Source organism: Artemia sp. Qi Xiang Cuo, chromosome 2 (genome assembly GCF_049724085.1).
Source record: "Artemia sp. Qi Xiang Cuo chromosome 2, ASM4972408v1, whole genome shotgun sequence".
Classification (NCBI taxonomy): Eukaryota; Metazoa; Arthropoda; class Branchiopoda; order Anostraca; family Artemiidae; genus Artemia; species Artemia sp. Qi Xiang Cuo.
Window position 1 is genome coordinate 68662378 of NC_142795.1, and position 26636 is coordinate 68689013.

General features: G+C 36.1%; 1 protein-coding gene across 2 annotated transcripts in view; it reads right to left on the reverse strand.

Annotated features, from left to right (window-relative positions):
• Positions 1-26636, reverse strand: part of nompC (no mechanoreceptor potential C) — a 502015-nt gene that overhangs the window by 329458 nt on the left and 145921 nt on the right. For both annotated transcript variants that reach the window (XM_089102713.1, XM_089102710.1), the window contains exons 7-9: positions 6792-6897; positions 5540-5736; positions 1571-1669 (exon numbers count right to left, since the gene is read on the reverse strand). In XM_089102713.1, coding sequence (XP_088958839.1) covers positions 1571-1669; positions 5540-5736; positions 6792-6897 — 402 coding nt within the window. The remainder of the gene's footprint in view (positions 1-1570; positions 1670-5539; positions 5737-6791; positions 6898-26636) is intronic.

Consider the following 26636-nt stretch of genomic DNA (forward strand, 5'->3'; position numbering starts at 1 on the left):
TTGATTTTGAAATCAGGAATTTTTAAAAACTTGAAATTTTTTGCAATCAAAAATGAACAAAAATTAATTAAAAGAAAAATTTTCCTAAAAATAAGTTTTTCAAAGAAAAGTAAAGGCCATTTTAAACTTAAGCTCAGCAGATACAAATACCTTTTAAAATTAAAACTCAGAACGACCAGAAATTACTATTAAAGAATAAATGAAACCCAAAACGAACAGAAATTAAATAAACAATCATAGCAAAAATATACAACATGTAATAATATAAATGAATAAATAGATCTTAAAGCAAGTAATGCTTAGATTGAGTATGAATATCAAGCTTAAAACAAAAAAAAAATATTTTCCTATTGAAGTATAAATGAAACTAAAAACGAACAGAAAATAAATAAAAAATCAATGCAAACAAACATACGATAGATATTAATGTAAATTAATAAATAAATCTTAAAACGAGTGAACCTTAAATTGGATATACAAATCAAGCTGGAAACGAACGAAAATCACCACAAACATGAGTTTGGGTATGACCTCTTTCTCTCACTGTATAAGTCTAAGACCTACTGCATCATTGTCGCTTTACGTAAAAAAGTGTTCACCCCGATTAGGCTTTGATTGTAAAAGAGATAACGCACTGAATATCTGACTTATAATGGCATCAGGTGTTGAACGATCTGTCAGTTTAATACTTAACTCAACGATAATTTTATTTTCGTTTTCAGTGCTATAAAAACAGTGATAAAATATATTTGTTATATTATCTGTTTTCAGTTAAGCGCCAATGACGCAGAAGGCTTTTGGCTTTTATTCACAGTTAGGAAAGGAGGCAGTATCCAAACACTTGTTTGTAGAGAAACTATATTCGTCTTTAACAACTTTAAAAAGAGCTAATAAATTAAACTGAATATTTGATGTATAATGATATTAATTGCTGAAAGTTCATCACTTCAAAATGTTACTATACTTTTAATGTTTATTTTCAATATTAAGTACAAAAGAAAATATTTGTCACAAAATTGGTTTTCAGTAAAGCGTCAGTGACGCAATAGGTTTTAAACATTTACAATGAGAAATGGAGGTCACACCCAAACTCTTGTTTTAAGTAATTTTTGTTCGTTTCAAGATTGATTTACATATTTAATTTAAGCTTCACTCGTTTTAAGATTTATTTGTTAATTTACATTAATATCTATTGTATGTTTGTTTGTATTGATTGTTTATTTAATTTCTGTTCGTTTTTAGTTTCATTTATACTTCAATAAGAAAATTTTTATTTTTTGTTTTAAGCTTGATATTCATATTCAATCTAAGAATTACTCGCTTTAAGATCTGTTTATTCATTTATATTATTACTTGTTGTAGGCTTTGGTATGATTATTTGTATCTGCTGAGCTTAAGTTTAAAATGGCCTTTACTTTTCTTTGAAAAACTTATTTTTCGGAAAGTTTTTTTTTTAATTAATAAAAAGAAAAGGGCCAACCTAGCCTTAACATTTTCTTTATTTTTCGTTTGTTCTTAGAATAGTAACCTTGGTCAGTATAATCTAGTTTCAAAAAAAAGAAAAACTTACATTGGTGGTTGTGTCCACTTGTTCTCCCCTCTGTATCAAAGTTTGAACCACAGCCACATGACCAAGCTTCGCAGCTGTGTGAATACTCCGAGCTCCACTCTACAAAATACTATGTTAATGTCGGTTGAAATTACTTCTTTGTCCTTCAAAATGATTCAATCACCGATCTCCACAATTTTCTGACAAAAAAATTACCTGCATTTTTTACACTTTTCTTTTCGAAAGCAAATAATATACTTTTAATGGCTATGTTTTGTTGAACTGTGGCTGTTTTAGAATTTTGGGTTCAAGATTACAGGATGACTTTCATTTGTAATGCTCAATAGTTATAATTAATAAGAGAAGTGTGCTTGATTACCCGAGTCAAAACAAACTTTTTGGGTACTTTGTTTAGTACCTTTATCAGTAACTTTTAACTTACAAAAAGGTTGTTTAGAATCTTACTGATCTTAAGGTGATACTGTAAGAAAACGAGCTTATAATGGCATAGGCCGAGAGTATATAAAATGTTAATAAGGAAAACCACCGACAAATTTTAAACATGACAAGTATTGTGTCGGCTCAATGCTTAACTCCCTCAATCTAAACTACCAAATCGCATGCAGCGATATTACTCATTTGCACGAACCTATTTCATTTCTAGTGGCCATAAAGAAAATACCTATATTTATGTGAAAAATTAACAGCTGACACGCAATATTGTTCTACTTCATATCAAACAAGTGGCGCTTAAATATTGTCCGAAAATTTCTGGAAAAAAATAATGAATTTAAAAGAGAATTAAGCGAGTTTTGTTGACAATACTCGTTGGTCAATACATATAAAACTGGCAGCTAAAGAGAATACAAATTAAAAAAAATTGAAAAGTAATAAAACAACTATAATATAATCTGTATTTACTTCTTCATTCTAAGACACAGGATTCGTTGGGACATGAAATTTTTATTCTCTCCTTTGTTTTACTTTTCGCCTACTGCCAAGGAGGGCCCATTAGAGTAGACCCAAAATTCTGATTTCCGCTATTTTTTAGTTCTATTTGGTTGATTTTGCTTGATTCTTTTTGTTCCCACTAGTAAATAAAATTTCAAATAGGAATAAAATCCTTTTAATAGACAGTGATGATGATAACAGTGATAGAAATTCACAAAAATAACAAAAAAAGCGTCTCCAAAATTATCCATTTACCACTAGTAGTAATATGAAACAGCCTCAGTAGAAGGAAATGCGCGATTTGGTGCATGAAATTCACCTTAATATGGAATAGCTGAAGATTACTGCAAGGAAGGGGGGGCAGACTCCTTATTTTTTTTTTGTCCCCTTGGATTTTGAAAAATAACAGGTATTTTCATTGAATAATAAATGTTTCTGGCGTTTTCATTGAAAACGAAATTCAAAAAACTGACATCTCCCCTAACTTTTAAAACATATTTTCCCCCTAGTCATCTCAGGATTCCAAAAGCAAGGCTGGTTTTGATAAATATAATCGAGTGGCTCTTTTTCTTAGCAAAAATTAAATTTCTGTTATAATTTATGAACGCATAAACATAGCGTATTCTTACTTTAAACACTTTTACAAGTTGTGTCATACAAATTAGGAGCAGTCATCACCAAGCCGCCTGAGGCCAACACAGCTACACTCAATCCTCCTCCATCCCAATCTATTCAAAGCTTCCCTCTTTACACACTCTCAGAAAGTTCCCATTTCCTTAGATGACATCCTCCCAGCTCAACTGCGTAAGACCTGCTTTCTGTTTATCCCTTGACGGTTAGGCAAAAGGGACAACATTCGGCAATCTGTCATCCGTAGAACATGCCCAAGCCATCTGAAACTTTCTCTCATGATAGCCCTGGAAAGCGGGATAAAACCACATTTTTCGTACAGTCTACTTTTTGAAATACGGTCAGTCAGCTGGGTACCCAGAACAATCCGTAGGCAATTTCTCTCGAAAACATCTAGTAAATCTTCGTCCACTTATCAGAGTGCACATACTTCAGCACCACGGTTGGCTATTGTCAGGTCTATGTCTTCCAATATTCTAGTGCTGGTTCGAAGGCTTATCCTCCTACGCTTCCAAACTTTTTTCAACTGTGAAAAAACACCATAATCCTTGGCTATTCTACTTTTAACATCTTCACTGCTCCCATTTAGTCCCACTGTCTTTACTAATAATGCTACCAAGGTAAGTCAAGCTGTCTTCTGATCAACCTGATCAATCTTTTCGTTACCCAAAGTAACCTTTTCATCTTCACTTATTCCTACCCTTTGTGACTTAGTCTTCTTAAGATTAATTTTTACACCTATTCTAGCACTTTGAAGTCGTAAAACCTCTAAAAGTTAATTCATTTTGCTCACACTTTCTTCTAGGGTGCTTAAATCATCGGCATAATTTAAGTCCAGGAAAGTTTCTTTCCCCCATTTGATTTCGTGTTCTCCCATTACCTTTCCTGTGCTCCTTTAGACAAAGTCCATATAAAAGGGGATAGAACTCGTAAAAAGAGTAAAAAGATGTGCTCAATAAAACTAGTCACAATAAAGAGTTAAGAAAACATGTGCCTAATAGAACTGGTCGGTAAGAGCGGATCCATGATTTTTTTTCGGGGGGGGGGGGGGTTACTAATTTTTGACTCAGTTTTCGACTAATTTTACTGATTTTTACCTAGTTTTTACTAATTTTCGACTTATTTTCGAGTCGGTCAAAAATTTCAGGGGGGGGGGTTCAAACCGGTTAACCCCCTCCCCTCTGGATACGGCCTTGCTGGTCGGAACAAGAGTTAAAAAAGCTGTTTTCAATGGAACAGTTCGCAAAGAAGAGTTGAAAAGGAGGCGTTCTCAATAGAAATGGTCACAACATAAAGTTAAGAAAGGTTCGCTGAATAGAACTGGTTGCAGCAAAGAGGTAAAACAAAAGGTGTGTCCTGTTGCAAAGGTTGTAAGAAAGAGAAGAAAAGAATGCAGGAGCATTAGAATATTGGCCTTTATTAATCCTTGTTATTTGGTTTAATAATTTAAGTTGCAAATATTCTAAAACTTGGGTTGAACATCTCTATGTTCATCTATGCTAGTGAGTGCTAAAAAATGAACCAACAGCTCAAAAAGAAAATTCGTGCATTCGAAAATACGTATCTAAGAAAATTTCTAAATAAAAGCTGGCAATAGAGAGTCAGTAACTCTGAAATCCGCAGTAGATGCAGCCCGTCATTACTATTTTTCTAAGGAATAAAAGGTGCACATATTTAAGATTTGTAGTCCATATGAAATAAGACCATCTTCCTTGGATAGCCTACGATTAGAAACCACGTCGAAGAAGAAGACGAGATTGCCCAAAGGACACCCTGTAGCGAACTTTTTACCGAGATATGAGGACAGCTGAGACCTTGTTAGTACCTGAATGGGAAGACATCACTGCTGCAGCACTGCTTTCGGACGTGGAGTGCCTCCATCAACGCCCTATGTGCCACAAGTACATAAGAGTAAACTTTCTTTTTCTATACGCCTATAGATTAGGATTTTGAGCTTATGTTCATGGATTTCGTACTTCTCGATAAGAATATAGAAAACCAAGCTTAGATCAATGGAGCATTGTTCTTTAAGCCGGAAATAATTCGATTCAACGAACTTCAAATCAGCCGTAAAATAAATTTATCTTACTAATATTCCACTTTTCGTGGTACCACAATATACACCTTTGTTGTAGTGGTACTAATAGAATGGTACTAACGGTAATGTACCATTCGTAACCGTACTAAGAGAATGGAAACCCTTACAAAGTTAATAAGGTTAAATAACAACATATTTTGAAGCGTGAAAATAGTTCTAGCCACACCAAAAGAAAAGGATTTTCTATACTTGCTTTCATTATCTCTTAATTTTTGATTAGTTCTTATTTCACATTATTTTCAGTAATTGTAAGTTAATCACCAGGCACATGGACACCGTAAAAAATATAAAAAAGAAATATTTTTGCGAACCTTATTTGGCATGTGAAGTGGAACTCCCTTTTTCAAAAGCATAAGAGCTGTCTCTGGATGTCCGTTCAATGACGCCACGTGCAGTAGTGTGCTGCCATCTTTGGTTCTTTCAAGCAGTGATGCCTTATATCTGTCGGCTAACACTTCAACAACCGCAGTTCTACCATTTTCAGCAGCTAGATGCAGTGGTGTCCGATCTATGGAATAAACATAGAAAGGATGAATTTTACACTGTACTTGTTCAAAGACAAATATCTAGTGTAGTTTAAGAGTTCAGGAAGTACATTAGCCTAGAGTCCAGAAGTCATAGAATTCTTTTTGCCATGGAAGTTATAGCATCATTCATTATTTGCAAACAAAATGAAAATTCTCAAGGAATTTTTAAGCAACAGTAAATAACGGTGACAATTTTAATTTATCCCAATGACCAGGTAGTCATCAACGTTTTGTTTTAACTTAAAATATAGACAAAAACACGTTTTTCCTTTTAACAGTGAGTATATACACACAAAGTAATGAAATGCAGGGATATTTAAAATCCGTAAATATATCGACTGCGGTAATTCAAAAAGCGCTATGATATACTTTTTGTCAAATAAAGATAAAGATGTACGTATAGTTCAACCCCGAGTCTGCTCGGTCGTTTCATCAAAGCTGGTTTCGTTTTTAGTTCAGAAAATATTTTGAAATTTATATTTTTTCAAAACTTGCTATATCCTTTTTCCAGTTATCAGCTTCCTTGCGAGCCAGGAGAGGCTAAGCCGATGTTGAAAATGACAATCTTCAAATGCAATAAAAAGTTTTTTTTTCTTGCTACCCGTGTATTTTATTATCTTAAGACTAAAATTGAAAGCATGGAGTGGGTATGACGTTGAAAGTGGTTCTTCAATATCTTTTAAATATGTCAAATGTCATAGCTGTTTCTAGTCTGAAAAATTTTAAGCCTTGCTTTTAGTCTTAAAAAAATTCAGTTTTTTGGGTAGCAGGAAAAGGTGGTTTTTACTTTTTCCCCGTTATTTGCAAACGGCTGTTTCATGCTTCTGTATGTATGGCCTTATTGACTTAGAAAATTTAATTACAAAAGCAAAATTTTACAAGCACAGATTGTAAAAATTAGTCCGATCTGGTATCAATAGTACCCGACCAGAAAACTACATCATTTTCACTCTCTTTAAAACGTCTGACAAACTCAGTCTTCAAGGAGTTATAGGTTCTAAAAGAGATTTTTTGCATGAATAGGGTTTTGGCTTACCTTCTTTATCTGAAAGGTTTGGGTTGGCATGGTGGCTATGAAGAACTCTAACTAAGGACTCGTCACCTCCGGACGCTGCAATGTGCAAAGCTGCTTGTCCGTCCTTCTAAAATTAGTGCAAATTAAACTTAGTTTGATGCATTAATAATTATTTTTGACGTAAAGTAACGTCACCTCCTGTAATGGGGAAATGATGAACCCAAAATTAAAACCCTGCCCAAGAATTACTCGAACCCATTGCCTGTTGTGTTTCTCAGATCCTTAATTTTAAGTCACTTTTGATGAGTGTACCAAACTCGAGGGACCATCAGAATTAAACCAAATTGATGTTATGGCTGTTACAGAAATACAGTCCCAAGACCCAAGGTCAATTAATCTGTCAAATTGTTCAGAGTCTATTAAACCCCATTCTTCAGATCCCCCACTCAGAGAAAAGGAAGTGATGTCTTGCTTTTTTACTAAAAGCAATCTTTAGCTCAAAAATATTCTAGTCCTTAGTTTACCTGAGTATGATGAAATCCTTGGGCTAAGTATCAGACCATAAGTGTTCCTCCATCCCTTTAGTATTATTCGAACAGCTGTCCCCTAGCTCGCCATACCAAAATATTGATGTAAAACGTAAATTTGCTCAACAATTTCAGACTAGTGCTGATTTTTTTGTTTCAAAGTATCCAAATGCTGGACTTTTTTTTCGTTAGTGATCAAGATGAATTAAATTTGATCCTCTCTTAAAATAAAGCAAATAATTCAAATAAGAGAATCATCTCTCTTAATGTCATTCGAACTATACGGACAATCTTAACAACAACCTCCCCCCCCCCGCCGTTTTGCCACCATTGGTTGGGAGGTATCATCTTTCCCGCCTCTTGTCTCCCGCGTCCAATTTTAGGCATTCTTTCTCAATAGCTTTTGGCTCTTACCACCTGCTTCGAAATTATGGCCTTCTTCCTTTTGGTATTTGGCTGAATGCTAAAGATTGATCCAATTTATACAATTTACAAAATTTTGATAAAAGAGTTCCTACTTTCCAGTGCTGTATTTTCATACCTGAACTGGATGAAGCGAATAATCTAAGAAAAACCCTTAAAAGGAAAATTCATAAATCTGCTCGATTCTATTTCAAAAATAAGGTAGATGAATTGATTACTCATAAACCAAAAATTTTAATCTGAGGTTAAGAAGTTGTGTGGCAAGAGTCATGGCCAGCTTAACGTCAACCTACCTGAACCCCCAACAATCTTAACAGGTTTCTCACTTCCATTGTTCCGAGCCTTCCATCATTATTTTATCAGTTACCAACAGATAATTTTTCATTTTCTTCTCCCTCTATCTCTCCGTCTGAGATCAAAAGAAGGATTGGGAAACAAGCATTTGCCCTTAGGATATCCCATTTCCTCATATTAGTGCTTTTAGTGATCTCTCTTCAAAGTCATTGCCTGTCCTTTTCAACGAGATTACTGAGTTTGGACAATTTCTACACATATGGAAACGGGATTTCATAACAGGATTTAATACAAAAGTCTTCATAATCCCAAAATAAAATAATACGGGCAGCTAAAAACCAATCATTAAGAAAAAGAAAAAAAAAGAAGAGAAGGACAGGGCAGGGTTAACCGAGATAACACCTACGACATATCAGCTCATTTTTTTATCGTTCAAGTAAAAAACAAAATAAAAAGAAAGGCGCTTAGATCCATAAGGCAATAAGAGATTTAAGACTCAAAGAAGGCTAGGATATTATCTAGATCGACTAGATAAGCTGTTTCATCAGTTTATTTCGACCTCACAAACCTTATAAATATCACCATTGAAAAGTAGCATACGCTTTGTAGTATCAAACGTTGAGCAACAAGAGCCACATGCTGACAACCACAGCCTGAACAGAAGTATTGAGTTCAACATGGGCGAGAGCATACCGTTTCAGAGTTTGCTCTTAATGATATTCATCATAGGCAGCGCGCTAGCGCTGCCTAAGTAAAGAACGATGTGGGCACAATATTATTTTTTTTTCACCATACCCGGGCACTTCATATCGAAGAAGTTGTCATAGAAATTTCAAAAAGGGCTCATTCAATTGGAAATTGGAGGGGCTAGTGCCCTTTTTAATAGTCGAAAGTGATCATTCCCCCAAACACATCCAATCAAAATTTTGTTCAGCGTAATTGATTTCCAGATAGAAAATATGTTTTTGAGGAGGACACTCCCCAACAACCCTCGGGGCAACGGTCTTAAATTATGCCCTGACGGCATATAAGAACGATGTTGGCACAATGTACTATTTATTTATTTTTTCCTTTAGAGCAGGGCACTTCGAATCGAAGAAGTTGTCGTAGAAACTTCGAAATGGGCTCATTCAATTGGAAATTGGAGTGGCCTGTGCCCTTTTTGATAGTCAAAAGTGATTGGAGGGCAACTATCCCCCCCCCATAGCCATCATTCCCCCAAACACATCCAATCAAAATTTTGAGATATCCATTTTGTTCAGCGTTGTCAATTTCCAGAGAGAAAATATGTTTTGAGGAGGACACTCCCCCACAGCCCTCGGGGCTAGGGTTTTAAGTTATGCCCTGGGGGTATTTAAGGTTTTTATAGAGCGCATTGTCGTAGAAACATCAAAAAGGCTCATTCAATTGGAAATTCAAAGGGCTAACGCCCTTTATAATAGTCGAAAGTGATTAGAGGGCAACTAGCCCCCCCTCCCAGGCGCATCATTCCCCCAAACACATCCAATCAAGATTTTGAGATAGCCATTTTATTCAGCGTAGTTGATTTCCAGATGGAAATTATGTTTTTGAGGAGGACACTCCCCCACAACCCTCAGGGCAAGGGTTTTAAGTTATGTCCAAGGGGCATATAAGGTTTTTATAGAAGGCTTTGTCGTAAAAACTTCGAAAAAGGCTCATTGGATTGGAAATTCAAAGGGCTAGTGCCCTTTTTAATTGTCTAAAGTAATTGGAGGGCAACTACCCCCCCCCCCCCCAGGCCCATCATTTCCCCAAATACATCCAATCGAAATTTTGAGAGAGCCCTTTTGTTCAGCGTAGTTATTTTCGAGATAGAAAATATGTTTTTGAGGAGGACACTCCCCCACAACCCTCGGGGCAAGGGTTTTATGTTATTCCCTGAGGGCATATAAGAACGATGTTGGCACAATTTACTGTCTATTATTTTTTTTTCCTTTAGAGCAGGGCATTTCGTATCGAAAAAGTTGTCGTAGAAACTTCGAAAACGGCTCATTCAATTGGAAATTGGAGTGGCTTGTGCCCTTTTTAAGAGTCGAAAAAGATTGGAAGGCAACTAACACCTCTTCCACGCCCGCCATTTCCCGAAAAATATCAAATTGAAATTTTGAGATAGCCATTTGGTTCAGCGTAATTGATTTCCAGATAGAAAATATGTTTTTGAGGAGGACATTCCCCCACAGCCTTCAGGGCAAGGGTTGTAAGTTATGCCCTGGGGGCATATAAGGTTTTTATAGAAGGCATTGTCATAGAAACTTTAAAACAGGCTCATTCAACTCGGAATTCGAAGGGCTAGTGCCCTTTTTAATAGTTGAAAGTGTTTGTAGGGCAACAGGCCCCCCCTCGCCCATCATTCCCCCAAACACATCCAATCAAAATTTTGAGATAGCCATTTTGTTCAGCGTAGTTGATTTCCAGATAGAAAATATGTTTTTGAGGAGAACACTCCCCTACAACCCTCGGGGCAAGAGCTGTAAGTTATGCCCTGGGGGCATACAAGGTTTTTATAGAACCCGTTGTCGTAGAAACTACAAAAAGGGCTCATTCGATTGGAAATTGAAATGGCTAGTGCCCTTTTTAATAGTCGAAAGTAATTGGGAGGCAACTAACACCCCTTCCACGCCCTCCATTTTCCCAAACACATCCAATAAAAATTTTGAGATAGCATATTTGTCCCACGACGGTCAAAGTTCAGGAAATTATACATTTGAGCAGGACACTCCCCCCCCCACAGTCTTCAGGGCAAGCGTTATAAATTATGCCCGGGGGGCATATAAGGTTTTTAATGAAATCTTTGTCGTAGAAACTTGAAAAAGGGCTCATTAGATTTGAAATTCAAAGGGCTAGTACCCTTTTTAACAGTCAAAAGTAATGGGAAGTCAACAAGACTCCGTAACAAGCCAACTTTTACCCAAAATAATTTCTCAGAATTTTAGATAGAAATTTTGTTCATCTATATTAAATGTTTTTAAATTAAGACTTTAAAAGTGACAAACATCCCCCTCCCCACAGCCCTAAGGGCAAGGGCGGTAAGTTATGCTCTGGGGGCATATAAAATTTTTATTGAAAGCGGTGTCGTAGAAACTTCCAAAGGGCCAATTCAATTGGAAATTGAAAGGGCTAGTGCCTTTTTTAATAGTTGAAAGTGATGGGACAGCGACTAACGCCCCTCTCACGCCCACTATTTTGCCAAACACATCCAATCAATATTTTGAGATATCCATTTTGTTCAACGTAGTTGAAACTTCTGGAATTTAGGTCTTTTAGGATGATAACCCCGAGCCCTTAGTACAAGGGTTGTAAGTTATGCCCTAGGGGAATATAAAGTTTTTATTGAAAGAGTTGTTGTAGAAACTTCAAAAGGGTTCATTCAATTGGAAATTGAAAGGGCTAGTTTCTTTTTTAATAGTTGAAAGCGATTGAATAGCGACTAACGCCTTTCTCACGCCCATCATTTTCCCAAATACATCCAATCAGAATTTTGAGATATTCGTTTTGTTCAATGTAATTGAAAGTTCTGGAAATTAGGTTTTTTAGGATAATAACCCCTTCAGAGCCCTCAGTGCAAGGGTTGTAAGTTATGCCCTGGGGACATATAAGGTTTATATAGAAAGTTGTTGTATAGATCATAGGCAGCACGATCGCGCTGCCTAGGATTTATAGAATAGATTTTAGTTTTCCTCAAATCCAATTTTTATTTACAAGATATTCTACCTATTCATTAGGTAGAAACTTTGCGAGTCGCTGGCTCAACGCTGGTCTTCTTCATTATTCATCAAGAGAAGTAGAAATCTGATAAAAACGAAATGGCCGTGGCATTTCAGAATCCTTGCAGAATAGTTGAAATATCTAAGAGCTTTTCTCTATGTTTTTCTAACAGAATTAATAATAAAAATTATTATTATTTTTATTCCTTGAAAATTACTTTTTTACAAAACTTCGAATACCGTATCACAAAATTCATCATTTATCTATGAATATTAATGCGTCGAAAAAAAACTCCTTCGGGCAAACTTCAGAAGTATATTAGAACTGCGGGATGTGACTTTAGTTATCGTGAATGAAAATCAATTTATCCACTCTGTGTGAACTGAGGCAGTTTCTCTTCTAAGTCACTATCATAGTCACTATCAGGCCTACCACAAAAAATAGTCTTTCTGCGGTCACAATAATCGCAGGAATAGACAATAACTTGCTGGCAAGTGCGGCGAGTTAGTGCGGCGAAATTTCATCGCGATTATGTTTTCGGAACAGAATAACGTTGCCGTCACCGTCGTCTTCGGTTTCTTCTTATAATAAGTAAAGAACAATGTGGGCACAATGTATTATTTTTTTTTCGCCATACCCCGACACTTCGTATCGAAGGAGTTGTCGTAGAAACTTTTAAAAGGGCTCTTTCGATTGGAAATTTGAGTGACTAGCGCTCTTTTTAATAGTTGAAAGTGATTGGAGGGCAACTAACCCCCCCCCCCGCCCATCATTCCCCAAAACATCAAGGTATCAATGGTATCAAGTTTACTATTTCAGGTCAACTAGAGGAAGTATAAAACTAAATTAAACACTACTATTTGTGTCCAGATTTTTAAAAGGGTGCATGTTGTTAAAAATTATTGAAAAATTTTCTCAAGCATACAAATAGCAGGCCAAACTATAAAATCTTAAAAAAAGAAAAGATTTAGACTATTATTTTCTTTTTCATTGAAAAGACTATGTCAATATAAAACGAACAGAAATTAATAGAAAAAAGTTTTTCCACAAAATAATTATTTCAAAGAAAAGTAAAGAACTCCATTAAACCAAAAATTAGCAAAAATAAAATCAAATAATCTACCAAGCGTGAAACTACCACAAATCAACATCAATAAATAAATGAAACCCAAAACGAACAGAAATTACAATAAATAACCATAAATAAACAATAAATAAATTAACATGAGTAGGGCTCTAAACCCTTATTCGTGACGAAATTAGAAGCAAGTGCTCGGTTCCCCCACACCAGTTTGGGTTCCAGCGATCACTTGGATGTGATCATGCCCTTTACTCGCTGGTGTCTATACTGACTGACGCTGAGAAGAAAAACGATTCTTTAGTTTTAGCAGCCCATGATCTTGCCCGTGAGTAGTAGAGATCTATGTTATACTTTGCTCCCTTTATGTTCCTTCCTGTGCTAAGTTATACTTTGCTCCCTTTATGGTCCTTCCTGTGCTAAGTTATACTTTGCTTACTCTATGGTCCGTCCTGTGCTATTTGGGATTGCGTAATATGTTATGAAGGAAAAGTTTCTGACATAAGTCATGTAAGCCATATTTATACTTCATATTATGTATATGGCATACATGCCTTTTAGGGTAAGTACATTATCCGTGTCAAAAAATTTTTTTTGGTCTAGATAAAATTTGCGAATTGAAGACGGAGAAAAAAAGGGATAAGTGATTAGCAGTTAAGGTAACCCTGAAGAGCATGTTAATTCATACCTTATTTACTATAAATTTGAAACAATATCAATCTTTGGAAACGGTTAACGATGATAAAATGGTCTTATGAGTTGACCTAGCTTTACTTCTTAGAGGTGTACTGTATAATACACAACTGGTGTTTGGGGCAGTGTTGTCAATTTAATATACAGTTTAACGTTATACTAAAAAGTTTCCAGTTTTTTTTTTAGGAAAAATCTTCCACATAGGGGGGATTTCCAGTGCGAATACAAAAACAACCAGAAATTCAATAAAAAAAACGAGAATATTATAATAATTTATTAAATTGATTCCTTTCTACGTTTGAGGTGAATAAAGCTCTTTTGCAATTGACATGTAAAAATATAAGACGAGATGAAACCGAATTAGCATGTATATTTGGGGTAATGAGATGCGAGTCCCTTCTGGGTGTGAGAAATTTACGTCTAAAACACCGGCAGTTTCTTGTTTACATGTGATATCTATCTAATGTTCTAATTTAAGGAAAATCGTTATTTGTCATTCGCAAAGATAAATATTCTGAGGCCGTAATAATAATAATAGTTTATTAAATATAAACCAGGGCGTCTTGGGTATATGTTAATATATTCAGTTTCTTTAGTATAAAATCGAGTTTAAAATTGGAATTTTATACAGTTTGAATACTTCATCCATTCTATCGATATAACTTCAAGGATGTATGGTGTTTTCGATTGCGAATACATTGGCTTGAAGAAATCATCATGCGGGTTGATTTTTGAATGTGCGTTTCTATTGCTGACTACAGATCATCGAGAAGTCTCTTGTTACCACTGGCATATTAACTACAATATGTATGACTACAATGAAGACAGGTGGCGCAATACACTATACGTTATAAACAAAATAGGTTTATATTATAGAATGATACCTCCATCATAAAACATAGGGAAGGATCTATCCTTTGTACAAGAGGAAGTTTGAGAGATATGCTGTTTTTTTGGCGTAACAGCACTGTACACAAAAGGGAATGTGCCCACTGATAAACTTTTAATCGACAAATGCAAATCAGATATAACAATATTCAACTTGGAAGATTTTAATTGTGAGGTATTTCCGGGTAGAATATGCAACCCAGAGGACGAGATTCAATTTTTTAGCAGATGGGTACCGATAGATATTCCTTCTCGGAATATGTGTGTGAGATATTCTAGGAAGAAGAAGAACAACAAAATCCGTGATATAGATTGGAATCACACTGAGTGAATGACAAACAATGATGAATTTTTATAATAGTCATCACACCCATGACTACCCAACGGTCTTTTTAAAGACCACCAATTCTATCAACACTTCGTAACCATGGTAATATGAATCTTTTAAGTTCAATATTCGAAGCCAGCTTCAGCAGAAGCTTAGGATAGTAGCAATGACAATTGAGAGATAGAGATTAATTGTCCCCCCTAGTTTTCAAAAAAACACCTTTTTTTGTTGTATTTATACTTTTAAAAAGTTCAATATTCGAAGCTAGCTTCTACGAGAGCTAAGGACAAAAGCGGTGATATTTGAGAGATGAATTGCCTATACTTTTTGAAAAACACATTTTTGTGGTATTTATACTTTTAAAAAATTCAATATTTGAAGCTAGCTTCTGCGAGAGCTTAGGACAAAAGCGGTGACAATTGAGAGATAGAGATTGATTGCCCCCCTAGTTTTCGAAAAACACCTTTTTTTTTTTTTTTTTTTTTTTTTTTTTTTTGTATTTATACTTTTAAAAATCAGAAAGCCCCTTAATTCAAGAAAGGCTTTTGCTTTATCATCGTTCGGGCCTATTACAGACAACATGCATTTTATGTCTGGCTGGGAAGTTGTTCCGTCTTATATTTTAAGATTTATTACCCAACAGCAGTTAAAGACCCTAAACAGGTGGGAGACCATTATGAGGGTTACATTTTTTTTAATTTTTTTTGGTACTTGATAAAACTTTTATAGGCGACATCTTAATGGCTTTTTTTATCGGTTGTTCAGTGCGACGAGGATAATTGCCAAGTAGTCCGTTGAATACGAGTTTTTCCCTCCTTCTGCTTGTGTAGCAGCAGGTGCGTTGGGAGGGGCCATTGAGTCCGTGTCCCATTGGGTCGGTGCCCGATTGACTGACTTAAGTCCCTTCCGATTGAAGCCACAAGATTCTAAAGATCCTTTATTTACCATATTTCTTATATAAACTCTTCTGTTTTTTTAATTTCGTTTTAATTTGTCCCTCTCCCTGAGAAATTCCTGCGGATGTCGTCAAAACTGGACAACATCGATATATCTCTATTTCTATATAGTAGATGGGTTGTTTAGCCTTACTATGTCCAGTTTTGAAGAAGAGTGGTTGAATTCTCTTAAACCGTATCCCATTGAGTCCGTGTACTATTGGGTCCGTGCCCGATTGACTGACTTGATTGACTTAAGTCCCGTCCGATTGAAGCCATAAGACTATAAAGATCCGTCAATTCAAGGCCGTATCCAGAGGGAGAGGTTAGTAGGGTTTGAACCCCTCCCGAAATGTTTTTTTGACTTGTAAAAACGTAACAAAATATGGATATAAACAAATTTTGTATAGTGTTTTGAGTTTTTCTGTGTGTGTAAAACCCCCCTGAAAAAAAAAATATTTGAGGAAAACCCCCTCCGAAAAAAAATCCTGGGTACAGCCTTACTTCAATTTACCATATTTGTTATATGAACTCTTCTGTTTTTTTGCGTTTTGTTTTAATTTGCCCCTCCCCCTGAAAAATTCCTGCCTGGGCACTATCTGGTGTTGGTGCAAAATGTACATGCCCGTGCTTATATGAAGTGTGGTGACAGAAAGAGGTGCCCATATAAAATTCTTGGTCCTTGTGCATTATATGTCACCCACCGATATATACTGCACAAGGAACTACTACAGGAAACCAGACAAATGGCTATTGTCTAGATAAATGGATGGCAAAGCGTGACTTAAAATTACGTTTACAATATTTAAACTGTTTTTTTTGGGGTGGGGGGGCAGGGGGGGTTAGGGGGAGGGATGTACCTAGGTTAGGTTACATATTTAATAAATGCTATGCTTTGCCCCCCCCCCCACCTCCTTAATGGGCAAATATATAACCAAATTTGTTTCTAAACTATTATATATTCATCCTATTTTATTGTATCTGCATTAACCAAGTTCAAGTTCAAGTTCCATTTATTTCCAACTTGACTTCTTTCGTGGGTACCGTATAATGCGCAAGCACCAAATTCTTCTATTTCTAGTTGTTTACCCAGAGGCAATTGAACTTTGAGGAAGTCAAACTGACTATGTCCGCCACGTATTTTAGGGTTTTGTTACAAAGCGCTTTGTACCGAAATCTAAATCTCGGTTGGTAAATGCAGCGGTTTTACCGACTCGTGCAGTGATTTTACGTAATATATTTGAAACGAACATTATGCTAATTATATTTTCAAAAAATAGTCGGTAATTACCAGCCAGTCGGTAAAATCTCAGTCGGTAATAAAAGAGAAGTTGACACTCTAGATCAATCTTTTGCAGAAAAAAATATTAAAATTGGGATCAGCAAAAGGTATTTGTCGATACTTTTAATAAAACGCCCGATTAAGATACAGTGTCGACACTGGTTAGCACTGAAACACCAGCCCTTTCAAGAACTTTCAAAGTTGTGTTTTCACGCGGCTTTCTCCTAAATCTGGCCCCAATTTAAAAGAATGTCTTTTTTGGTCTCGCTTGTCTCGGCCCCCACCTGAATTGTGTGTTTTCACGCGGCTTTCTCCTAAATCTGGCCCCAATTTAAAAGAATGTCTTTTTTGGTCTCGCTTGTCTCGGCCCCCACCTGAATTTTGTGTTTTCACGCGGCTTTCTCCTAAATCTGGCCCCAACTTAAAAGAATGTCTTTTTTGGTTTCGCTTGTCTTGGCCCCCACTTGAATTGTGTCTTATTCTTTTCCCACTACCAGTTCCAAGTGTAATTCTCAGAGAAAATTGAATTCGATGAAGAGAATGTGGTAGGGCCGTATTTTTAGGGACAGTGTATTCGATAAAAATGGGTTTTGTTACTCCTGTAGCACTCCTTTTTCCAGCCTCATTAATTCTCATAGTCTAGTCGTTTTGAACGAACTGGGAATTTTTCAAAGGGTGGAAAATACCTATAAAAGCAAATTTTAAGGTGCTTTCTGTAATCACTGTTGAATATTGGCTTCTGAAGATCCATTAGTAGCCTACAAAGCTGATAGCCAAGGTATGGGAATATGTCAACCTGATCCAACTGCACTTGATTTAGAGCTTGCGAAAGAGGATCAGTGTGATTTATTGCCATAAATTGTGTATTCCCCGTACTGACTTTCAAGGCAATGCGATCTGCCCAAGTAACCCTATCATCGAGCATGGTTTGGACTTCCTCTGGGTCTGATAGGATTCCAATATACCGTAAAGACATAAGACATAACTGTACTAGACCTTAAATGCATTCAGATATTTTCTTGATAAAACATAGCCGTGACTACCTCAGATGGTTTTGTGGTGCAGTGAGTTGTTACTAGTAGTAGTACTTTCGTGTTTTTTGCAATAGACCTTAAATACATTCAGATATTTTCTTGATAAAACATAGCCGTGACTACTTCAGATGCTTTTGTTGTGCAGTGAGTTGTTACTAGTAGTAGTACTTTCGTGTTTTTTGCAAGCCATTCATACTATACCTTAAATGCATTCAGATATTTCCCTGATAAAACATAGCCTTGACTACCTCAGATGGTTTTGTGGTGCAGTGAATTGTTACTAGTAGTAGAATTTTCGTGTTTTTTTGCAAGCCATTCATACTATAGCTTAAATGCATTCAGGTATTTCCTTGATAAAAAATAGCCGTGACTACATCAGATGGTTTTGTGGTGCAGTGAGTTGTTACTAGTAGTAGTACTTTCGTGTTTTTTGCAAGCCATTCATACTAGACCTTAAATGCATTCAGAAGTTTCCTTGATAAAACATAGCCGTGACTACATCAGATGGTTTTGTAGTGCAGTGAGTTGTTACTAGTAGTAGTACTTCCGTGTTTTTTTTTGCAAGTCATTCATACTAGACCTTAAATGCATTCAGATATTTTCTTGATAAAACATAGCCGTGACTACCTCAGATGGTTTTGTGGTGCAGTGAGTTGTTACTAGTAGTAGTACTTTCGTGTTTTTTACAAGCCATTCATACTATACCTTAAATGCATTCAGATATTTCCTTGATAAAAACTAGCCGTGACTAAATCAGATGGTTTCGTGGTGCAGTGAGTCATTACTAGTAGTAGTACTTTCGTGTTTTTTGCAAGCCATTCATACTAGACCTTAAATGCATTCAGAAGTTTCCCTGATAAAACATAGCCCTGACTACATCAGATGTTTTTGTAGTGCAGTGAGTTGTTACTAGTAGTAGTACTTTCGTGTTTTTTTTGCAAGTCATTCATACTAGACCTTAAATGCATTCAGATATTTTCTTGATAAAAAATAGCCGTGACTACCTTAGATGGTTTTGTGGTGCAGTTAGTTGTTACTAGTAGTAGTACTTTCGTGTTTTTTTCAAGACATTCATAATATAACTTAAATGAATTCAGATATTTACTTGATAAAACATAACCTTGACTACCTCAGAGTATTTTAGGGTGGAGTTAGTTTTTACTATTAGTATTACTTTCGTTTTTTTTGCAAGACATTAAAACTCGATCTTAATCGCATTCTGATATTTCATAGATAAGACCAAGCCTTGACTAATTCAGATTGTTCTGTAGTACAGTGAGTTGTTACTAGTAGTAGTATTTTCGTGTTTTTTGCAAGCCATTCATACTATACCTTAAATGCATTCATATATTTACTTGATAAAAAATAGCCGTGACTACCTCAGATGGTTTTGTAGTGCAGTGAATTGTTACTAGTAGTAGTACTTTCGTGTTTTTCGTAAGCCATTCATACTATAACTTAAATGCATTCAGATATTTTCTTGATAAAACATAGCCGTGACTACATCAGATGGTTTTGTTGTGCAGTGAATTGTTACTAGTAGTAGAATTTTCGTGGTTTTTGCAAGCCATTCATACTATACCTTAAATGCATTCAGATATTTTCTTGATAAAACATAGCCGTGACTACATCAGATGGTTTTGTGGTGCAGTGAGTTGTTACTAGTAGTAGTACTTTCGTGTTTTTTGCAAGCCATTCATACTATACCTTAAATGCATTCAGAATTTTCCTTGATAAAACATAGCCGTGACTACATCAGATGGTTTTGTGGTGCAATGAGTTGTTACTAGTAGTAGTTCTTTCGTGTGTTTTTTTGCAAGTCATTCATACTAGACCTTAAATGCGTTCAGATATTTTCTTGATAAAACATAGCCGTGACTACCTCAGATGGTTTTGTGGTGCAGTGAGTTGCTACTAGTAGTAGTACTTTCGTGTTTTTTTGTAAGCCATTCATACTATACCTTAAATACATTCAGATATTTCCTTGATAAAAAGTAGCCGTGACTACATCAGATGGTTTTGTGGTGCAGTGAGTTGTTACTTGTAGTAGTACTTTAGTGTTTTTTGCAAGCCATTCATACTAGACCTTAAATGCATTCATAAGTTTCCTTGATAAAACATAGCCGTGACTACTTCAGATGGTTTTGTAGTGCAGTGAGTTGTTACTAGTAGTAGTACTTTCGTGTTTTTTGCAAGCCATTCATACTAGACCTTAAATGCATCCAGATATTTTCTTGATAAAACATAGCCGTGACTACATCAGATGGTTTTGTTGTGCAGTGAGTTGTTACTAGTAGTAGTACTTTCGTGTGTTTTGCAAGCCATTCAAACTATACCTTAAATGCATTCAGATATTACCTTGATAAAAAATAGCCGTGACTACTTCAGATGGTTTTGTTGTGCAGTGAATTGTTACTAGTAGTAGTACTTTCGTGTTTTTTGTAAGCCATTCATACTATACCTTAAATGCATTCAGATATTTTCTTGATAAAACATAGCCGTGACTACTTCAGATGGTTTTGTGGTGCAGTGAATTGTTACTAGTAGTAGAATTTTCGTGTTTTTTGCAAGCCATTCATACTATACCTTAAATGCATTAAGATATTTTTTTGATAAAACATAGCCGTGACTACCTCAGATGGTTTTGTGGTGCAGTGAATTGTTACTAGTAGTAGTATTTTCGTGTTTTTTGCAAGCCATTCATACTATACCTTAAATGCATTCAGATATTTTCTTGATCAAACATAGCCGTTACTACGTCAGATGGTTTTGTGGTGCAGTGAGTTGTTACTAGTAGTAGTACTTTCGTGTTTTTTGCAAGTCATTCATGCTATACCTTAAATGCATTCAGAAGTTTCCTTGATAAAACATAGCCGTGACTACATCATTTAAGGTATAGTATGAATGGCTTGCAAAAAACACGAAAATTCTACTACTAGTAACAATTCACTGCACCACAAAACCATCTGAGGTAGTCAAGGCTATTTTTTATCAAGGAAATATCTAAGTAACAAACTCTATGCTTTTTCAGCATCAATTGTCAGATATGTTGAATAAAATAAGCAAAGTCGACATAGCTTTATTTCATGTTTTAAGGTTAATTTAGACGAGGTTACGTGCGCGTGCGTAACCTCGTCTAAATTAACCTTAAAAAATGAAATAAAGCTATATCAACTTTGCTTATTCAGACCCAGAGGAAGTCCAAACCATGCTCGATGATAGGGTTGCTTGGGCAGATCGCATTGCCTTGAAAGTCAGTACAGGGAATACACAATTTATGGCAATAAATCACACTGATCCTCTTTCGCTAGCTCTAAATCAAGTGCAGTTAGATCAGGTTGACATATTCCCATTCATTGGCTCCCAGCTTTGTAAGCTACTAATGGATCTTCAGAAGCCAATATTCAACAGTGATTACAGAAAGCACCTTAAAATTTGCTTTTATAGGTATTTTCCACCCTTTGAAAAATTCCCAGTTCGTTCAAAACGACTAGACTATGAGAATTAATGAGGCTGGAAAAAGGAGTGCTACAGGAGTAACAAAACCCATTTTTATCGAATACACTGTCCCTAAAAATACGGCCCTACCACATTCTCTTCATCGAATTCAATTTTCTCTGAGAATTACACTTGGAACTGGTAGTGGGAAAAGAGCTAAGACACAATTCAGGTGGGGGCCGAGACAAGCGAGACCAAAAAAGACATTCTTTTAAATTGGGGCCAGATTTAGGAGAAAGCCGCGTGAAAACACAAAATTCAGGTGGGGGCCGAGACAAGCGAGACCAAAAAAGACATTCTTTTAAATTGGGGCCAGATTTAGGAGAAAGCCGCGTGAAAACACACAATTCAGGTGGGGGCCGAGACAAGCGAGACCAAAAAAGACATTCTTTTAAATTGGGGCAAGATTTAGGAGAAAACTGCGTGAAAACACAACTTTGAAAGTTCTTGAAAGGGCTGGTGTTTCAGTGCTAACCAGTGTCGACACTGTATCTTAATCGGGCGTTTTATTAAAAGTATCGACAAATACCTTTTGCTGCTCCCAATTTTAATATTTTTTTCTGCAAAAGATTGATCTAGAGTGTCAACTTCTCTTTTATTACTGACTGAGATTTTACCGACTGGCTGGTAATTACCGACTATTTTTTTACAATATAATTAGCATAATGTCCGTTTCGAAAATAATACGTAAAATCACTGCACGAGTCGGTAAAACCGCTGCATTTACCAACCGAGATAAATGGAACTTGAACTTGAACTTGGTTAATGCAAATGAAATAAAATAGGATGAATATATAATAGTTTAGAAACAAATTTGGCTATATATTTGCCCATTAAGGAGGTGGGGGGGGGGGCAAAGCATAGCATTTATTAAATATGTAACCTAACCTAGGTACATCCCTCCCCCAAACCCCCCACCCCCCCCAAAAAAAACAGTTTAAATACTGTAAAAATAATTTTAAATCACATTTTGCCATCGATTTATCTAGCCAATACCCGTTTTTCTGGTTTCCTATTGTAGTTCCTTGTGCAGTATATATCGGTGGGTGACATATAATGCACAAGGACCAAGAATTTTATATGGGCACCTCTTTCTGTCACCACACTTCATATAAGCACGGGCATGTACATTTTGCACCAACACCAGATAGTGCCCAGGCAGGAAATTTTTCAGGGGGAGGGGTAAATTAAAACAAAACGCAAAAAACAGAAGAGTTCATATAACAAATATGGTAAATTGAAGTAAGGCTGTACCCAGGATTTTTTTTTCGGAGGGGTGTTTTCTTCAAATATTTTTTTTCAGGGGGGTTTTACACAACAAAAACTCAAAACAGTACACAAAATTTGTTTATATCCATATTTTGTTACGTTTTTACAAGTAAAAAAACATTTCGGGAGGGGTTCAAACCCTACTAACCTCTCCCTCTGGATACGGCCTTGAATTGACGGATCTTTATAGTCTTATGGCCTCAATCGGACGGGACTTAAGTCAATCAAGTCAGTCAATCGGGCACGGACCCAATAGTACACGGACTCAATGGGATACGGTTTAAGAGAATTCAACCACTCTTCTTCAAAACTGGACATAGTAAGGCTAAACAACCCATCTACTATATAGAAATAGAGATATATCGACGTTGTCCAGTTTTGACGACATCCGCAGGAATTTCTCAGGGAGAGGGAAAAATTAAAACGAAACTAAAAAAACAGAAGAGTTTATATAAGAAATATGGTAAATTGAAGGATCTTTAGAATCTTGTGGCTTCAATCGGAAGGGACTGGCTTCAATCGGAAGGGACTTAAGTCAGTCAATCGGGCACCGACCCAATGGGACACGGACTCAATGGCCCCCCTCCCGATTTACTGCTGCTACACAAGCAGAAGGAGGGAAAAACTCGTATTCAACGGACTACTTGGCAATTATCCTCGTCGCACTGAACAACCGATAAAAAAAGCCATTAAGATGTCGCCTATAAAAGTTTTATCGAGTACCAAAAAAAGAAAAAAAATGCAACCCTCATAATGGTTTCCACCCTGTTTAGGGTCTTTAACCGCTGTTGGGTAATAAATCTTAAAATATAAGACGGAACAACTTCCCCAGCCAGACATAAAATGCATGTTGTCTTTAATAGGCCCGAACGATGATAAAGCAAAAGCCTTTTTTGAATTAAGGGGATTTCGGATTTTTAAAAGTATAAATACAAAAAAAAAAGAAAAAAAAGGTGTTTTTCGAAAACTAGGGGGGCAATTAATCTCTATCTTTCAATTGTCACCGCTTTTGTCCTAAGCTCTCGCAGAAGCTAGCTTCGGATATTGAACTTTTTAAAAGTATAAATACCACAAAAAAGTGTTTTTCAAAAACTATAGGCAATTAATCTCTATCTCTCAAATATCACCGCTTTTGTCCTAAGCTCTCGTAGAAGCTAGCTTCGAATATTGAATTTTTAAAAGTATAAATACAACAAAAAAGGTGTTTTTTCGAAAACTAGGGGGGGGGGGGGCAATTAATCTCTATCTCTCAATTGTCATCGCTACTATCCTAAGCTTCTGCTGAAGCTAGCTTCGAATATTGAACTGAAAAGATTCATATTACCATGGTTACGAAGTGTTGATAGAATTGGTGGTCTTTAAAAAGACCGTTGGGTAGTCATGGGTGTGATGACTATTATAAAAATTCATCATTGTTTGTCATCCACTCAGTGTGATTCCAATCTATATCACAGATTTTGTTGTTCTTCTTCTTCCTAGAATATCTCACACACATATTCCAAGAAGGAATATCTATCGGTACCCATCTGCTAAAAAATCGAATCTCGTCCTCTGGGTTGTGTATTCTACCCGGAAATACCTCACAATTAAAATCTTCCAACTTGAACATTGGTATATCTGATTTGCATTTGTCGATTAAAAGTTTATCAGTGGGCACATTCTCTTTTGCGTACAGTGCTGTTACGCTAAAAAACAGCATATCTCTCTAACTTCCTCTTGTACAAAGGATAGATCCTTCCCTTTGTTATATGATGGAGGTATCATTCTATTATATAAACCTATTTTGTTTATAACGTATAGTGTATTGCGCCACCTGTCTTCATTGTAGTCATACATATTGTAGTTAATATGCCAGTGGTAACAAGAGACTTCTCGATGATCTGTAGTCAGCAATAAAAACGCACATTCAAAAATCACCCCGCATGATGATTTCTTCAAGCCAATGTATTCGCAATCGAAAACACCATACATCCTTGAAGTTATATCGATAGAATGGATGAAGTATTCAAACTGTATAAAGTTCCAATTTGAAACTCGATTTTATACTAAAGAAACTGAATATATTAACACATACCCAAGACGCCCTGGTTAATATTTAATAAACTATTATTATTATTACGGCCTCAGAATATTTATCTTCGCAAATGACAAATAACGATTTTCCTTAAATTAGAATATTAGACAGATATCACATGTAAACAAGAAACTGCCGGTGTTTTAGACGTAAATTTCTCACACCCAGAAGAGACTCGCATCTGATTACCCCAAATATACATGCTAATTCGGTTTCATCTCGTGGTATATTTTTACATTTCAATTGCAAAGAGCTTTATTCACCTCAAACGTAGAAAGGAATCAATTTAATAAATTATTATAATATTCTCGTTTTTTTTATTGAATTTCTGGTTGTTTTTTGTATTCGCACTGGAAATCCCCCCTATGTGGAAGATTTTTCCTAAAAAAAAAGCTGGAAACTTTTTAGTATAACGTTAAACTGTATTTTAAATTGACAAAACTGCCCCAAACACCAGTTGTGTATTATACAGTACGCCTCTAAGAAGTAAAGCTAGGTCAACTCATAAGATCATTTTATCATCGTTAACCGTTTCCAAAGATTGATATTGTTTCAAATTTATAGTAAATAAGGTATGAATTAACATGCTCTTCAGGGTTACCTTAACTGCTAATCACTTTAACCCTTTTTTTTCTCCATCTTCAATTCGCAAATGTTATCTAGAACAAAAAAAAATTGACACGGATAATGTACTTACCCTAAAAGGCATGTAGGCCATATATGTATATTATGAAGTATAAATCTGGCCTACATGAATTAGGAGTCAGAAACCTGTCCTTCATAACATATTACGCAATCCCAAATAGCACAGGAAGGAACATAGAGGGAGCAAAGTATAACTTAGCACAGGAAGGAACATAAAGGGAGCAAAGTATAACATAGATCCCTACTCCCGTGCTTTCGATTCGTCTATCCACAAGGATATTTTACTCTCTGCAGCAGAAAGAGACGTAGAAAATTCGGTCATCGGACCCCTTGGTTCAATGTATAGTAATCTTCGTGTTAGGATAAAGTGTCCTGGTTGGGATTGTGATATGCTTTTAGAAATTGATATACCAGTGAATAAGGGTATTAGGCAAGGAGCAGTAAATTCACCAGATTTATTCAATAATTCCGTAATCGAAGTGCAACATGAAGCACCAACAACGTGTATTTTATGCGGGATTGATGTGTCGCTCAAAGGTTATGCCGACGACATTTTAAACATTAGTAGAACCCTGAATGGAATAAAGAGTTGTTTTAGTGCATTAAAGGTAGAATATGCTCGTGTCGGCCATACATTTAATACATCGAAAACTGAATTTTTATTTTTCAATTATAAAGTGTCGACTGAGGACATATGCGTTATGCTAGATGATACGGAAATCAAACCTGTTCCATCACTTACTTACCTTGGAGTCACGACCGGTGCATCACTCAAGGCCACACGCGTACTTATTATCGCTGATACCCTTAGAAAAGTTCGTTCTGCATATGGAAAGCTTGTCCTGAGCAAGGTGAGATTTAGTTGGGATATTTTAGCCCGATTGTATAATGCATTTGCTTTACCGAGTTCTCTCTACATCTCTCCGTTTTGGAGTTGCCTCATACAGACAGAGAAGAAAAAGTTACGCACGATTTATTTTAAATATGCTAAGTATCTGCTTGGACTTCCACCGTGGTCCAAAAACCGATCTTTCATCAGTAGATTTGGATCGATAGACCCTGCCTTGGCAGTTCCTGCCAGAGTAGCGAGTTTTCATAAAAAGTTCATGACTCTAGGTAATCCTTGGGTAACTCTTCAGGGACAGACTTGAGTTGAATGTGTTATTTGAATG